The 18736-nt window shown below is 32.6% G+C and overlaps 1 protein-coding gene across 3 annotated transcripts in view; it reads right to left on the bottom strand.

The window, feature by feature from the left end:
- Positions 1–18736, bottom strand: part of SYCP2 (synaptonemal complex protein 2) — a 96747-nt gene that overhangs the window by 69642 nt on the left and 8369 nt on the right. For all 3 annotated transcript variants that reach the window (XM_074288730.1, XM_074288731.1, XM_074288732.1), the window contains 5 exons: positions 18583–18628; positions 17826–17921; positions 15860–15920; positions 10560–10708; positions 8397–8471 (listed from right to left, as the gene is read on the bottom strand). In XM_074288730.1, coding sequence (XP_074144831.1) covers positions 8397–8471; positions 10560–10708; positions 15860–15920; positions 17826–17921; positions 18583–18628 — 427 coding nt within the window. The remainder of the gene's footprint in view (positions 1–8396; positions 8472–10559; positions 10709–15859; positions 15921–17825; positions 17922–18582; positions 18629–18736) is intronic.

Genomic DNA, 18736 nt, shown 5'->3' on the forward strand with positions numbered 1-18736 from the left:
GAGAGAAGAAAAAGGACTAAGGAAAAAAACCCAAGAAGGAAAAGACTTTACAGAGACATGGCCTAAGGATTAGGGTGAGTAATGGCTCCCTGTTTCACAGGGGGTGAGCCAGTTATTTTTCAATTTGATATATGAGAAAGGAAGTCTGTTGTTTTCCTGGAGTTTGTAAACAAGACAAAACAAAATCTTCCAAATTTTTTCAAAATAGATAACTATATCTACTTCTAGTGATTCACATAAATGAAAATGATACTACAAGAAGAATCCAAAAAGCATTGTTAAATGTTAGGCTCTTACTAAGTACTAATGAGATAATGAGATATTAGGTTCTTACTAAGTGCTAAGTCAGTACTTAACAATTCTCTAGTTCCGGCCTTTCCTGGTAGTTTGACTTGTGAATTCCTAAGGAAGAGCTTGTGTGCTTGGGAGGAGCAAGCTCATTGGTTGAAGTGGTTCTTCCCAGAAGCCCTTGTATTATCCCATGCCCATTCTCTGGGAAGATAAAAGAGGACAGCACTCCAGAGATAGAGAAGTCTCTATGCTACATCAGGCTTGATGCAGCTCTCTGCAGGAAGGGAAGTCACTTCTCTGGACAAGAGTTAACGGCAACTGTCTGGAGATAACGGTTCTCTACAGGAAGAAGAATCTGTCTGAGAGATTTGAGTTGACACAGCAGATCTCCTCCTAAAGAACGATCCGGCACTTCTGGAGACAACAGCACATTAAAGTTAAATATTGCGTAGTCTTGGGCAATTAAATTAAGACCTTAGGAGTACAAGTGGTAACTTTTTTTTTTATCACTCCTGTCCATAGGAGGCAAAGAAAATAGAACAAAAAGAATAATGCAATTGTTATATATTTTGAAAACTTACTGATGTTCTGCTGGGCATATGACAATGTTTTCCTTTTATCTTTTCCTATTTGTATTTAGTTTTAAATAAATAAGAAAAATTTAAGAGAAAAATAAACACACACAAGCCCTGGAAGGTTAAATGACTTGTCCAGGATCACAATATTAATAAGCATAGATCCAGAGCTGGTTCATAAAATGAAATTGGTCGGTTGGAAAACTTATTTCTCCGACTGACTTAGATTGAATGTAAATATTGACCATTTCTACTTTGGCCAGAAATCCTGAGGGTCTTCCCCTCACAGATTTATTTATTGTTTAGATTTTTTTTTAATTAGGTGAAAGAGATTCTTGGCCTCAATTGTCACCCAGCCTTAATTACTAAATAGGGTAAGCCTCGGTCAAACCAAGACCTGTTTAGCTTAAAAACACCAAGGTCTCTCATTGAAGCTCTCCAGTAAATCTCCCCACTTAGTAAATTCTGTATGAATACTCTCTAATTTCTGTCTTGCTCAGTTTCTCCAGCATTACACTAACAAATTAAAGCTATCCCAAAATTAGAATGGGCTATATATAATAGGAGGTAGTGGATTTCTCATCACTGAAAGTCTTCGAAGAAAAGTTTGATGATTTGTTTATTGTGTTGTAATATGAAATCTTTCTTACATAGGCATTAAACTTGATAACTGCAGAAGTTCTTTTTAATTATAAAATTCTATGATGCTTTAGTCAGTCAGTTAACCATGAAGTATTTATTAACTCTTACTATATTCCAGGAGCTGTAAATACTAAGGATACAAGAAAGGAAAAAAAAAATAGTATCTCTCCTCAAGATCTCACTTTGTAATAAGGAAAAAAAAATATTTTCCTCATTTCTTATTAACTTGTCATATTCATAGTAATAACAATTTAAAAATAACTTTTCAAGTTCAAAAACTCTTCTCCACATATAATACAGCACAGATTAATTATGTGGTCTTGGCCTCAGATCAGAAAGATCTAGGTTCAAATCTTACTTCAAACATATAAGAATACTATTACTCAAACCAAGTCATTTTAACCATGCTGAGCTTCAATTTCCCTCATATGTGAAATGGATATAATAATAGTTGTTACAAGAGCAACCTGCTAGTGGTTGCTGGACGTTATGGGAGCCACCTACCAGTGGCTGCTGGGGATCCAACTCAGACCAACAGAATGGATCCCTTCATGTGAGAGGATGATACTGATATAAGGAGACTGAGAGGCATTACATTTTCTAACCTCTCTACTCTTGCCTCCAATTTATTTCATTCCTAATCCACAAGCAACATCTGTGTCAGTAAAAGCTGATTTGCAATTCCTTCAGGGTTATGATTCACCTGCCCCTTCATACTTAGGCGTGGTCCTTAACAAATAGTATCTTTCTCGTGGAGGTGTAGTAAGAGTTATAGAAGAAATAATGTATGCAAAGTATGTTAGAAACTTACATAAATGTTAGCTATTATTATTCAGGGAGGAATTAGGTCAATTTAATTCCTGTATATCTCTGCCATATTTAAAATTTTTTCTACATGTTCCCCTTATTTCTCTTTTCTTTCTTTCTTTCTTTTTTTTTTTTTTTTCATTGAGAAGATGAGGTAGGGCTTTCTCCTTAATAAATCTTCTATTACCTCTGGGAATTTGATTCATCAGTTATTATTTTCTTTCTCATCTCCCCCTTTTTTAAATCAACTCAAGTAATCCCTGATATATAAAAGAAAGTTTCTTAACTGTGGGTCATGAACCCATATGGAGTCACATAATTGGGGTTGAAAAATTATCAGTAAATGTTTGATTTGTACACCTATTTTATATACAAATATACCCAAGGTCACATAAAAATTTCTTCGTCAAAAAGGGGATCACAAGTGGAAAAAAATTTAGACATACAGATATGTAATAATACTTCCACTTACCCTACTCTTATCTCCAAACTGCCATTATCTCCTCCTCCTCCTCTTCACTGCTCAACTTTTGGTAAAAATATTCTTCACTTTCTCCTTTACTTCCTTTTTACCCATTTATTCTTCAGTCCTATTCTTGCAAGCTGACTTTTGTACTTTACATTTTTCTGAAACTTTTTTCCCATTGTAATGACTGACTTTTTAATTGACAAATCAAATAGTCTTTGCTGTTTCATTCTTGATTTCTCTACATCTGACATGTTGTCCATCTCTATACTCTTTCTTTTCTTAACTTTCATAACTGTTCAAATATTACTTTTTCTTCTTATCATTTTAAGCCTCTGACTGTTCCTTTTCAGTCTCTTTCACCAGTCCCTTTTCCTGTCTTCCAGGCTTTAAAGATATCTTTCCTTAGCATCCTTTTTTCTTTCTCTCTTATGAAGGCAAATCTAATTTTGCTATTCCCCTGATGAAAAAATTTCAGTGGTTCCTTATTATATATCATGTTAAAAAAAATCCTTACCTGGCAATCAAGACCCTCTACAATCTGGTCTACAACCAAACTAACTTTGCAAGTTTTTTTCCCCACAATATTTCCATTTTATACTCCAGCCAAACCTATTTATTGGAGGTTCCTTAATACTATCTACCCTCCCTCAACTCTAGTCATTACATATACTACTCCCAATAGTTAGAGTATTCAACCACATTTTGGTCTCCCAGAGTCCTTCTTTTCTTTCAAGGCCTCTTTAAGTGGAACTTTACTCCAAAAAGCCTTCCCCTCCAAAAAACTCTTCCTTAGCTAGATTTGAGCCTTCCTCATTTAAATATCTCATGTCACTCTGATACCTTCTATTCATTTAAGACTATTCTAACTCATCTTATGGTTGCTGTGTACCAATCAAAATGATATTTTTTTTCAAATTTCTTCAAATAAAGATAAAAAAGGAAGTTATTTAACCTCAGAGACTTCTTTTGTATGCACACAATGCCTTGCAATTAGCAGGTGCTTTATAATAAAGGTCAAATAAGCCTATGATTTCACTGGAATGGGGATCTCTTAGTGAAGAAACATCTACCAATATAAATAAGTGGAATTTCACAGTCTTGAGCCAGAGGGCACATATATATTAAGACATAAACCAGGTCTTTCAAACTTAAAAACCTTTTCTCTCCTATGTCAAACTGCCTTTTGAGATATTTTAATAAAAGTATTTATGAAATTAATTTAAAAACAGGAATACTATGAGTCAACATAGAAAATTTAGAGAAAGACCTCAACTCAGCATAGCTACTGTCTTATGACAGTTTTAAACATAATTTAATTTTCTCTATTATTATCATGATGTGAAAGGAGAAAAAAAAAATTTCTGTTGGAAGTACTATTGATGGGGGCGATAACCCCTTTAAGATTCCTTGTCTGATTTACAACTTCCTTTGGAACTGACCTTTGATTTGCAAGATCTGGTCAAAACCACCCTTTTGTTTCCATGGGGAGAGATCAGTATCTGAGCCAATTTGAGCTTGTACCCAGTGCCCACCGGATCTGAGCTGGCTTGGATTTTCTCAACCCCCAACTATCTGCTCAGGTTTCCCCAAAACAGTTTCTTCCTAATCTGAAAAGCCCGCCAAGAATTTGGCCAATGTCCTAGGCTTCTTGAAGCAGATAAAAGAGCCAAGGTGAAATCATCTCTTGGCCGAGAGTTGAAAGATGCCAACAACCATGCTTTGCATAGGAGACTCTCTGTCCTGCCACTTAAGGTGTATTTCTTCCTCTATCTAATGCCTTTTACTAACCAGACTTTAACCTTGCTTCCAAACCCTGCAATAAACCTCTTTTTATTAATCTAGGTTTTCGGGAAATTCATTTACAGGGGACTCTTGCCGCCACTAGACTTCATTTAACTTTGTATCCTTGCGCTGAATCCAAAGGGGTTGCAGGGGAGCTCCGTTTGACTCCCTGCATCCCAAACCTGCCGCTAGACTTTAATTAATCCTAATTTTAATGAGGTATTTACTCATTAGGTATTTACTCATCACTATGAATTCCAAATTAAACATACTCATTCCAAATTTAAAATCAAAGGAATATTACAAAGTCATTTATAAATGATTGTATAATTCAAGTATACTATATAATGGCAGCTCTCCCAACACTGTAGATAAATAAAAGTTGGTGAAATTTGTACTTTTAAAAAGTTAACTTTACTTTTAAAAATAATTTCACTATAAAAGATCTATGTTTTAATGTGATAAGATTACAGGTAGGACAGGAACTGAAGATATGTTAAGGGACAACTGACCACAGAATATGTCATTTATGGAAATTCAAAAGATCTTAAAAACTGCTACATGTTATAATTCATGATATTTTTAAATTAATGTATAAGAAATTCAAGTAATCTTCAAAAATTCCAGAGGATAAAGATGTTTAGAACTACTTTCGAGGGGAGGATTCTGAAAAGATGGCAGAACAGATTAATGAATTTCAAGCTCTCCCAATTTCCCACACGAATAAAACAAATTTGCTCCTCAGAGACAACACAGACTAGTGAAAAATTAAGACAACTTGGGGCAGAATTTGAGTCTTCCTTATAAAACCAGAGAACACTCCAGTGAAGTGCAAACACCTCAAGTTTAGCTCCATAGAAACACCTAATGGGGAGCACTGAGGCTAGCTGGATGTGGCTGAATTTACCACAGGAACTATAGAAACTTTCACCTCTTGGACTGTTTGTGGAGTTGGAGTCCGAGTCTGGGAAGACTGAGTGAACTTCCTCTGATTAGTAACACCAGGCCCATCTGTGCTGCAGAAACAGCCCTGGGTTAAAAGGAACTAGCCCCCAGTAAGAGCAGAAACAGCTGGGCAGAGACACTTCTGGTTGCAGGCACTTCCTGGAGGATGGAGCTCTTGGTTTGGGGTTCCTAGTCAAGAGGGGAGACCTGAGGTGAAGCCAGAAGCACCATTCTCAAGATTAGAAGTGTTTACACTAAATACCTCTTAAAAAAAAAACAACCAGCAAAGAAAAAAGAACCACATCATAGAAACCTATTATGTGAACAGGGAAGAGACTGGGGTTCATCTTTAAAGGAAGATACTGAAGTTAAAAATTCTGCTCCAAAAAATAAAAAGAAATGGTTCCTTCCCAGAGAGAATTCATAGAACTCAAAACAGAATTTAAAAATTAAATGAGAGTCCTTGATGAAAAACTAAAAAAATTTTTTAAAAAATCCAAGAAAACCAAGATGATTATGAAAAAAACAGTTCAACTAGGAAAGGAGATACAGCATTAGAATTGGGCAAGGGGAAGTCAATATGAAATGAGAAACCAAGAAATAACAACACATTATAAAGAATGAAAAAATAGAACAGAATGTGAAACAAGAAAAATGACAAATATGGAGAATAGATCAAGAAAAGAAACTATAAGAATAATTTGCCTGAAAGTTGTGACCAAAAAAAGGACCTTGACACAATAATGCATAAAATATAATCCAAGAGTAGTAACAGAACAGGAGAGTAAAGTAGAACAGAAAAAAATCCACCAGCTCAACAAGATCCTTTGTGGAAAACACATAAGAACATTATTGTCAAATTTTGAAATCCCTGGGTCAAAGAGAAAATTTTGCAAGAAACAAAAAACAAACAAAAACAAACAAACAAAAATTCAAATATACTGGAGCTACAATTAGAATTGTTCAGAACTTATCAACAGTCACAATAAAAGACTGCAGGTCCTGGAATCCATATCTACCAACAATCAAAAGAACTAGGCCTGTGGCCAAAAATATCATATCCAACAAAATTATCTATAATACTGAATGAGAAAAAAATGGATATTCAATGAACTTGCAGATTTTCAGAACTTTCTATTAACCAAATCTGAACTTACTAGAAAATTTAACTTTATATAAGAGCCAATATCAAAGATCAACTTCAAGGAACTCAACATGGATAAAATGTTTATTTTTTTTTAACATAGGGAATATATAGCAGATGTTTAAGATTTACATTAACAACAGGGCAGCTCAAAAGAATTTGGGCAGAGTTAAAATAAAAATAGTAATGTCATAAATGAGGTGTAGAGGAAGAATAGACACAGGCATTAGAAGGGGGAAGAAGGCTCATAGTTTTGAAAACTTATTCACATCAGCAATAGGTTAAACAGGCAACACTACATATATACTGTGAAGGGTATAGCACCCTCGAAAATCTATTTAAAAAAATAAAGGGGGAGGTATAAGTGGACAGGGAAGCAAAGGGTGAAGGAAAATGACAAGGGAAGGGTCCATGGGTGGGAAAATGTTAAGTCAGTGGTCCTCAAACTTTTTAAATAGGGGGCCAATTCACTGTTCCTCAGACTGTTGGAGGGCCGGACTATAGTAAAAACAAAATCTCACACTCTGTCTCTGCCCCTCAGCTCATTTGCCATAACCCAGCAGGCTGCATAAACGTCCTCAGCGGGTAGCATCTGGCCCAAGGGCCATAGTTTGAGAACCCCTGTTTAAGTAATAGCAAAACAAGTTAGGAGCAGAATTAAAGCAAAGGGTCAGAAGGGCTATATAGGAAAGATGTATATGTATGTATGTGTATGTATATGTCTACATATGTATATATAAATACTTAACTATAAATCTTAACTATAGCCTGCTTTGGGATAGTGGTGGAGATGAAAGGGGGAGAACTAAAAAAAGTAAAATAAAACTACTTTGGAGAAGCAACTTGTACACAAAAGCCAAAATCTTTCAAATTATTTATAGATGAATTATTCATGAGAAATCAATATGAATAAATTATGAGAAGTTGACTAAAGATCACTATTCATTTAAAAAAATCATTGCCCTTCAACTACCTACTTATGAACTGTTTCTCAAAACCCTATAAAATTGGAAAGATCATACCTAAGAATATACATATACCTAAGAATACACATTATATGTCTCAGATTATGTCAATTTTACCTGGACAATTGCAAAATAATTTTTAATAATAATGTTGAACAATTCATAGAGTACTAAAATACATTAATTAGGTAGGGGGTATTTTTAGAGATAAACTATATTGTAAAAGTTTAAACATAATTATTAGCATAAGTCAGCTACTTTTATATTTCTTTCAATTAATGTTGATTTAGCTAACTTCAAATTTGAAGTTAAACCTCACCCGGCCCGGACATGGAAAGGATTGACAGATTGATAGCTCTTTCTACTTTATCTTTTCTTTATTTAATAATTTATATAATTATTTTATTGAGGTGAGAATTCATATTGGTTATTAATTTTTGTTTTTTGTCTTTTGAGAGGGAAGGTCAAAAGGATTGAATCTGTGATTCTAGAAGTGTAGAGAACTCCCAGTATAGAATTCTGCTTATAGATCAGTAATTGGTCTATAACCTATAATCTTAGTGAGATGCCTGGGATACTGATAGGTTAAACAATTTGCCCAGTTATGATGTCAACATGCATCACAAGCAGGATTTGAACCAATGTTTTCCTGATTCGAAGGTCAGGATTCTCTCTACTATACCTTGTTGTCATATTATTTTTAACAACATTTTTATTAACCCACTATTTGAAGAAAAGTATAACTCAATGATAAAATTAATAATCAAGAAAAATACCTGTGATCCACTTTCATCAAAAATGATATGCACTGCTGTTTTAGCAACTGAAATTGCTTGTTTCTTGGTAAACTCCTATGACAGAAATGATTAAAAGTTGAGATAATTCTTCCAATTATAATGCCTAATACATCAACTAACATAATTCTGCTAAACTGTACATTGGCAGAAAATAATGAGCCCTGGATACCGAGGTACATAGGGAATAGAACCTAGCATTTACTAGGCAACTACTACAAGCAAGATACATAATGAGCTTTTACAAATATCATCTTATTTGTTCTTCCTAACAACTCTGGGAGGTAAGTATAATTATTTTCATTTTATAGTTGAGGAAACAAGACAGATTAAGTTATTTGCTCAGGATCACACAGCTAATGAATGTTTGATGCTGGATTTTAATTTAGGTCTTCCTAATTCTAGGCCCAGAGTTTAATAATAATGGTAATGACAATAATAACAACATTATAAAGTACTTACAATGTGCCAGATATTTGCTAAGTGATTTATATAATTATCTCATTTGATCCTCACAATAACTTTGAGAAGTAGATATTATACTCATTTTTACAGATAAGGAAACTGAAGTAGAAGTGAAGTGACTCATTCAGGGCCATAGAGTTAGTAAATGTCTGAGGTTGGATTTGAATTTAGATCTTCCTGATTTTAGTCCAGTACTCTATTCACTATGTGCTACCTAGCTAACTGACAACTGTATGATCAACTTAACTAGTACAACTTAAAGAAAATAAGATAAAACATTTTCAAAGATACCTTGAAACACAACTCTAAACAATGTTAGAAGTGAAATTCTAGAAAATACTAGAAGCTATCTTTTTTTTTTTTTTTACTGGTTTGATTTAATTCTTCTTGTGCAGCATAATAATTATATAAATATGTATGCATACATTAGACTTAACATATATTTCTACCATGTATTTCTACCACATATTTATGCCATGTATATTAGACTACTTGCCATATATAGGAGAGCATGGGAGAAGGGAAGGAAAATTGGAATACAAAGGGTTTTGCCAGGGCTGATGTTGAAGAATTGTCCAAACATGTTTTGAAAAATAAAAAAGCTTTAATAAAAAATATATAATAAGAGGGAAAAAAAGAAAATACTTGAAGCTAGACACAAGTTTATAATGGAACTAAAAGGATAGCTTTTTTATATCAAATGTTTAAAGGGCAGCCATAATAGGTGTTGTATATTTTAGATGTAGCTGAAATCAAAAATTATGTAACACAAAAATACAAAGAAAAATAAATGTGTGTATATATACATATGTATATATGTTCCTAATAATGTCATTTAAAATTTATCACTTTTACTACTTAAGTCTAAATTGTTTGCCAAATTTTATCATTTCTATCTCCATAAGATCATTCAAACCTATTCCTTTCTCCCTTATTAATTACATAGTCATCCCCTTAGTTCAAGACAGCAATTCCTGTCACCTGGACTTACTATAGGCCCCCAACAAATCTCCCTGTCCCAAGACTCAATTCACTTTAATTCATCTTCTACACACCTGATAAAAGTGATTTTTCCAAAAAGTCTGACTACATTACATATCTCTTCAATAAATTTCAGTGACTTTCTATTGACTACAGGATGAAATATTTTACATTTGCCTCATCTTTTAAAAATTTGTATAAGATTTTAATGTGCATTATTAATATAACAGTACATTACATATAACAAGCACATAAATGTGTATGTATACAAAATACATAGAAAATTTTAAAGTACATTTTCAAATTTTTTATTGACAAGGGGCTATGCTGTCTTATTTTATGTATGGAGAAAGTGAATCTCAGAAACATTAATTCTCCCAATGTCAAAGAGCTGGTTAGTGATACTGGTAAGACTACTACTATTTTAGAGGTTTAATCAAATGATTCATTATAGACAAATATAAATATCAAAGTACAGGTGGATCATGAGATTTAGAGCTAGGAAAAAAAATGAGAAAAAAATGTTTCAAGGTTACACTGTGTTAAATAGCAAAATCAATATTCAAAAAGTTCCACTGTGTCTAGAATCTAGCACTCTTTCTAAAAAGTGCCCCACTGACTCTTCTTCATAAACTGAAACATGAAACTGAACACTTCTGTCATATAATATGAAAAGCTATGAGAAATAACAGAACTTACCCTATATTTATTTGTACCATAAATTTGTTTAGTCACATCAATGATGTCTAGTGAAGGATCAAAATAGAAGACCAGTCGATCTCCTTCTCTGTTACCAACATTCATTGTATTTTTCAGAAAAAGTGTTAGGACCTTCTTATCATCTTTCACTATTCAAAAATAAAACATATTTATTAACATATATATTTATGTAAATACATCTTTTCATCTATAGATTACACTAGATGAAATGAAATCTGTTCATAATAAATGTAACAAATGAAATTTACTAAATTGAAAATTCATATTAGGGTCAAAATAAATGATTTTTTGCAGATCTTTAACAATGAATCATGTTTTATTAAATAGTTAATGTTAGATGAAATTAATCAAGCATAAAAATAAAATCCAACAAAAATATGAATTAAAAAAATCTGTACCAAATCTATGAACAATATTTATAGTTTGTTATAACTTTATTTACATATTCACATGAAGAATTTATAACTATTTTTGAAAAGGATTCTTATATTTAATAATTCTGAATTATTATTTTAAATTAACTTATTATTCCTAGTATCTAGTCATCCTTAGGTTACACTAAAAATGTAAAGGCATAAACAAAATGCTTACTGCCAAACTAATTACCATACCAAGATTTGTGAAGGTTATTGTCTTATTTAGTAATATTCAGGTCCTAACTGGAAGTACTCTATCTACTTTGGCCTAGTTTTTTATATTTTATGTGACCTATACCCAGTAGTAAAAATTTTCCATCCATGATTCCCAAAATTATAACTTAAGATTCTCCCAAAATATACTTTGAAAATTATATAAACTATACAATTATATACACCAAATTGATTTTTACCATTTCTGATTGATAAGGTTTACCAATATATGTTAAGTAAGGAAGAAAAACCTGTATTTGCTATTGTCATAAAAGATCAAATCAAATTCTTTCAACTCCAAATAAAGTTATCTTCTGTTCCATACATTGCAGTTATCCATTACTTGAATGTACCTCTACATTATCCGTTTTTCAGACTGTTTTATCTTCTTTCAATACTCAGCTCAGATGCTGATTTTTCAAAGATGTCTTGTATGAATTAAAAAACCGTTAGGTGTGTTTCTTCAAATTATCTTAACTTTGTATTACATATACAATATGCATAAAGTACATATTTAAATATAAAGAATAAAGTTCTCAAACTGGAATGATGAAATCTGAATTCAAATCCCACCTCAGATACTTAACTAGCTATGAAATCATGAACAATTCATTTAAACTCTCAGAGCCTATTTTGCGTAATGGACAAAGTACTGGAATGAGATATGAATTCAAATGGCATTTCAAAGACTCACTAGTTGTGTAACGCTTGCATAACCTAACTAATAAGGTTGATTTGAGGAATATACTGTGTTAATTTTAAAGCAGTGTACAAATGTGAGTTATTATGTTGTATTCAACCCACTCTTCATTTAAAAACATCTCTTTAGAGGTGTGGAGCATTTTGCTTTTGTCATTGTGTCCTCAATTATGAATTTAATAATGTTAAGTTAAAATGAAAGTCATTTCTATGAAGGATTAATTCCATTCTTCCTCTCCAATTTCTAAATTGGGAAAAATGATACAAGTATTTAGTCTTTAGTCATTCTCTTATTTTATAATTTGGAAAATGTCACAATTTTGTTTGATTGTACCCCACATCAGAATTGTTCTCTTGGGAATATCAGAATTTGGTTTATATTGTCCCCACTAAGGGTTTCCCATGGAAATTCATCTTAACTCCCATTAAATTATTTATAATATGTCTACTTTAGCAAAAGGTTTTATTCAATCAGACTTCTAAACCAAAAAGATCTTACACCAAAATTTATAGTTAAGATAACTCATTTTCCTTCTCCAATAACCTTCTGCTTTAACAAGAGAACCATTTATAGTATGACATTAAGTGGGACCATGTCCCTAAAGGAAAAAATGATTTGGAATTTCTAGAGTCAAATAGACTTTCTCTCTAACATACTGCAATTTCTCTTGTAGCCCACACTGTCTATATGGCACGTAGTACAAGTGAAATGATATGACTTGGTTGCTCCTCTATATCCAGACTATCTACTATACTAATTCTTCTCCTTTTCACATTTCTCTTTTTATCTCTGATTCTCCATTAGAATCTGTGCCTTCAAAGCAATAAATTGGGAAAACATTTTTACATCCAAAGAATCTTATAAAGGCCTCATTTAGAGAAGTGACTCAAATTTATAATAGTTCAAGCCATTCTCCAATTGATAAATAGACAAAGGATATGAACAAATTTTCAGATGAAGATATTGAAACTATTTGTAGCCTCATGAAAAGGTGCTCCAAATCACTACTGATAAAAGAAATGCAAATGAAGACAACTCTGAGATATCACTACACACCTGTCAGGTTGTCTAAAATTACAAGAAACAACAATGAAGAATGTTGGAGGGGATGTGGGAAAACTGGAGCACTAATACATTGTTGATAGAACTGTGAACGGATCCTACTATTCTGGAGAGCAGTTTGGAACTATGCTAAAAAATTTATCAAACTTGTGCATACCTTTTAATCCAGCAGAATTTCTACTGGGATTAAATCCCAAAGAGATCTTAAAGGAGGGAAAGGGACCCACATGTGCAAAAATATTTGTGGCAGCCTTCTTTGAAATGGGAAGAAACCAGAAACTGGAGTGGATGCTCTTCAACTGGAGAATGGCTGAATAAATTATGGTATATGAATGCTATGAAATACTATTCTTCCATAAGAAACCACCAACAGGATGATTTCAGAGAGGCCTAGAGAGACCTACATGAACTGATGCTAAGTGAAATGAACAAAACCAGGATATAATGTTGCCATTATACATGGCAACAACAAGACTATACAATGATCAATTCTGATAGTCGTGGCTCTCTTCAACATTGAGATGATTCAAACCAGTTCCACTTGTGCAGTGATGAAGAAAGCCATCTACACCCAGAAAAAGAACCATGGGAACAGAGTATGGCATACAACATAGCATTCTCACTCTCTCTGTTATTTGCTTGCATTTTGTTTTCTCAGTTTTTCTTCCTTTTTGATCTGATTTTTCTTGTGCAGCAAAATAACTGTATAAGTATGTATACATATATTGAATTTAACATGTATTTCAATATATTTAACATGAATTAGACTACCTGCCAGCTAGGGGAGAAGGTCGGGGAGGAGGGGAAAATTTGGAACAAAAGGTTTTGCAAGGGTCAATGTTGGAAAAATTACCATGCATATGCTTTGTAAGTAAAAAGATTTAATTTAAAAAAAAAAGGAATCTCTGTACCTTCATCTGGTACCGATTTGAATTTCCTTTTCTAATCATTTTGTTGCCAACTCTCTCAGGACTGTAGGCCTGTGTAGCCTACTTTTTATAGGCCAAGCCCAAGTGATTAAGATGAGTAAATTTGCAATTTGACCAAATGTTTCTGTAAATACTACCCCATTCATGTCTCAAGGAGAACTCAAGACAAAAGAAACACAAACTTTATCAAGCAAACACTAGGGGAGAAAGAGGTTTATATGGTTCTTTCTTGGCATGAGTGAACACTTCTGCTATAAATGTTAGTTTCTTTTACATTACAGAGTTGTTTTTTTTGTTTGTTTGTTTTTGTTTTAGAAGGCACCAAAATCTTAAATTTCAATGGAATATAGCTCTTTACTCTACATTTCAAGGAATCCTTACTGATTATTTGCTAATAATATCAAAGGTAACATTCAACTATCAAATATATTTTACGAAAATTTAAAAAAAGGATGTGGGCAGCCCTCTTTGTAGTGTCCAGAAACTGGAAACTACATGGATGCCCATCAATTGGAGAATGGCTGAATAAATTGTGGTATATGAATATTATGGAATATTATTGTTCTGTAAGAAATGACCAGCAGGATGATTTCAGAAAGGCCTGGAAAGACTTGCATGAACTGATGCTGAGTGAAATGAGCAGAACCAGGGATCATAATATACTTCAACAACAATACTATATGATGATTAATTCTGATGGACATGGCCCTCTTCAACAATGAGATGAACCAAATCAGTTCCAATAGAGCACTAATGAACTGAACCAGCTACACCCAGCTAAATATCTCTGGGAGATGGCTATGAACTATTACATAGAATTCCCAATCCCTCTATTTTTGTCCACCTGCATTTTTTATTTCCTTCACAGGTTAATTGTACACTATTTTAACAACATTTCAGCAAAATAACTGTATGGACATGTATACATATATTGTATTTAACTTATACTTTAACATATTTTACATATATTGGTCAACCTGCCGTCTGGGAGAGGGGGTGGGGGAAAGGAGGGGAAAAACTGGAACAAAAGGTTTTGCAATTATCAATTCTGAAACATTACCCATACATCTATCTTGTAAATAAAAAGCTATAATTTTTAAAAAAGGAATTTAGATTACTTTCTTAGCATATTTCATCCAACAATTCATGTAAAGAAAGGAAATTAAAAGGAATTAAATACAATGCAAGATATATATTATATATATTTTAAGGTCATTTTAGATTCTATGACAGATTCATATAGAGAGAGAATGATATCCTGAGTATCAACATCCAAGTTTTGTAATCAAATAGGATATATTCTCATCAAAGGTGCCTACCCATTTTCATGGAGAAAGTCTTGAAGAAAGTCCAAATAGAGAAGGTTAGCTATTGTGGAGATGTTCTACAGATGTTCTTGCTTATGTATGATATTATGCTGATTATAATGAAACCCAGAATATACAAGACCTTTTTCAATGACACCATAAATCACTCAAGTAAGACTGGCCCATCCATCCATATAAGAAAAACTACTATTTTGGATTAAAGATCAAAAACACATATTGCCCAGATTATAAAATACAACTGGATAGGAAACTCATTTAGTTAGCTGATCAGAATATATAGCTTAGGAAAGCACTACAGATAGACAAGAAACTGGATCAGGATTTAGAAGAGGAGATTTTGGAAATCATATAGTGCTTTCAGTGCAGTCAAGCTCCTTACTCCAACAAAAGTAACCTTTAAACATCAATACTATCCCAATTATATTTTACAATTCTAAGTCATGAATGCCCCTTTTACACAAATCAAAATTGTAAGATTATACAAAATCATAACTATATGTGGCTCAAAAGGCAACTAAAAGATGTATGATACTACAGCATATTGTCAATGATGTTGATAGAAGTAACACAAATGGAATTATTAATAAAGTTTATAACTAGGAAAGGAGGTCTAGTGTTACACAAATATTACCTTCTACATTGTATATTTCTACTTCATCATTAGGCACACTGACAGTTTCCCACTGATGATCCTTAAAATAAAATAGACAAGTAAAATTATATTATTAATTTTAGATTCAAAATTGTGCTGTTAAAATGATATTTAAACTAAGCCTCTGAAAGCTAATTATCTATCAAGTAGTCAATCTGTATATTTACAGTATACATATCACATGCACACACAATCAAAAGAGAAAACATTCATTTTTGAAAGTAACATGACTTGATTATTGAATAATCATGTACTGTCTTACCCAATTAACTATTACTGTACTTAAAACTGCATTATTAAATGGAGATATTAGAGTGTCAGTAACTTAAAGAGATTGTATTTTTACTTATGTTTATATCATCCTTAGAATTTAACAGGGAGTAGAAGGAAAAAAATGGGAATGAGTAAATTTTTTTTCTATTATAACAAAGTGAGAATAAAACTAGTTATGAATTCATTATTTTCTGTTCTTTACCATTTCTCCCCTCCCAGACACTCGTCAACACACTATATAAACACCAAAAAAGGTCACAGTTTTATAGTCAATAGAAACACTATAAGACTGGAAGCAAAGGAAGTGAGTAGAAACCCCAAGAAATGGTGAAACTGATTCCATCTATTTGTATATCCTATTTAGTTTGCCAACACAGCCATCATCAAAATTATTATTTGGGGTAGTGTAAATCTCACTATAATGTAATGTAGGTCACTTAGATGCTCAGTATTCATGGTCCTTTCAAAGTTGAGTTCTGTCTCGTCCCCAGGTCTTCATAGTCCTGTACCTGAATACCTGTTCTTTATGGCTAAATCTCTTAATATCTGCCATTAATTAAAAAAAAAACCTTTGCTTTTTTTGCCTGCTGTTAGATCTAAAGCCAGAGAATCAAAGTTTGCAATATGGAAATATCTCTTGCATTACTTAACTGTATAACAGATATATTGTTTGCCATCTCAATGGGGGGAGGGGCTGGAGGGGAAGGAGAATTTAAAAATCAAATTTTAAAAAATGAATGAATAAATCATCTGGTCTAAATGATTCATTTTACCAAATCTGATGAGGAAATTTTGTATCACTGAAATTAAATCATAGTGCTCATTAGTAACAGATATGAAGCTTGAATTAAAATCTTTTGACTCAGTGCAATGTACATTCTACTACATTGTCATCAAATATTCAAATTAATAAAAAAAGGAACAAAAGATGAGTAGCTTTAAATAGATTTTAAAATATTTATATAGATATAAATATATGTGTGTGTTTGTGTATATGCGTGCATGTGTGTATATACATACTCCCACACACAACTGTTGTTCCTCAGTTTCTGTTGAGAACCAATAATATCATGGGGTGATAGCTTAACTTGCACATGAATGGGATTAAATGAGGCAGAGTTGCACAAAGTCATCAATCTCCATAGTCATCAAAGTCCAGTAGAAAGACTAAAGTAAAGACTAGAGATGGTCCAGGATGAAACAGATAATGTTGGTACCTTCAATGTCTGACCAAACTCTAAACACTGTACAGGTGTCTGCTTACCTGCCTTCATGAAACTGTTCTCACCTGCCCATTCTATAAGGGGAAGTCTTCACATGTTTGGGTAGACATTGACCCTAACTAAGGATTTGAGCCCTGTGGGTTATCCTTAAACTGGTTTAGCCTATCTGCTAAGAAAAGTTTTACCAGGGTATGGCTACCACAGGACTCAGCAAGTACTCACACCAGAGGTCTTCCACAAATGCCTCATGTACTACATGCGCATGCATGTACACACATACGCACACAAAAGTTTAAATTGAACTTGAGTAACAAATGGTGACTAGCTGGAAAGAAAAGATCATATGAAGAAATCTATATTCTCAAAATGGAAATGCATATGTATGTGTGTGTGTGTGCATGCGTGTTTATGTGTACAAAGCAAAACAAAAAAGAAACTGGCTTACTTACTTCATCATCTCCTGCAGTGTAGAAGGATATACTTTGGCTACCAAGATTAAAGTCAATCCAAAATTCATCAAGTTTTTCATCTGAAGGTATCTGTAGCTAATAAAACCAAGTAAACAAAATCAGATGATATCCTTAAACTGACAATAACTTAAAAATCACCTTCAACAATGATAATGAAAAATGACTGCTAAACAAAACTAATGGATAAGTATGTTTAAGTTGAATAGACTTGTTCATCAAATTAAAAAATAAGAGAAATAGAGAGCTACCTTTCATCTTCAAAGATATAAACTTAGGACAAAAGAAAAAAGCAGTGGTTTTTTTTTTTTTTTTTTGTATTTTACATCAAAGAAATAGTGAAACTCCTGGAACTCTGAACTTCTCCAAGATATATATGGTTTAGGTTGAAAATATACATACACAAACATATGGAACATGTTTGAATAATTTTTGAACATACTTAGCTTATTATGTCCTATAATTTAAGTTAATGTTATGAAATGCAAAAATGTTTTCCTACAAAATATCATTTGTAATATATACAAAATAATATGGAGAATAGCTACATACGTTTTAAGAAACTAAACTACATAGCCGATATATTGCCATAAACCAGTGGCTGCTCTTAATATTTTTAAAGATTTGTAACTCACAACTATCCAGCTCTGTGATAGATACTTCGAAGATCTCAAAAACAAAAAAAAATATATAGAAATAATGAAAAATCTAACAACTTTATCTTAAATATTTAACATACCTCGTATCTATCAAGGAATACTGATAAACAAGGAAATGTAAAAACCCTGAAATAAAAAAAGCAAAATATTTATTGATTTTAATTTTTAAAATTTCTCTTTTATTGTAGTCTTTTTACTGTACTCACATAAATGTGAGAATTTCCAAGGATCAAA

This window comes from Sminthopsis crassicaudata, chromosome 2 (assembly GCF_048593235.1).
Source record: "Sminthopsis crassicaudata isolate SCR6 chromosome 2, ASM4859323v1, whole genome shotgun sequence".
Taxonomy (NCBI): Eukaryota; Metazoa; Chordata; class Mammalia; order Dasyuromorphia; family Dasyuridae; genus Sminthopsis; species Sminthopsis crassicaudata.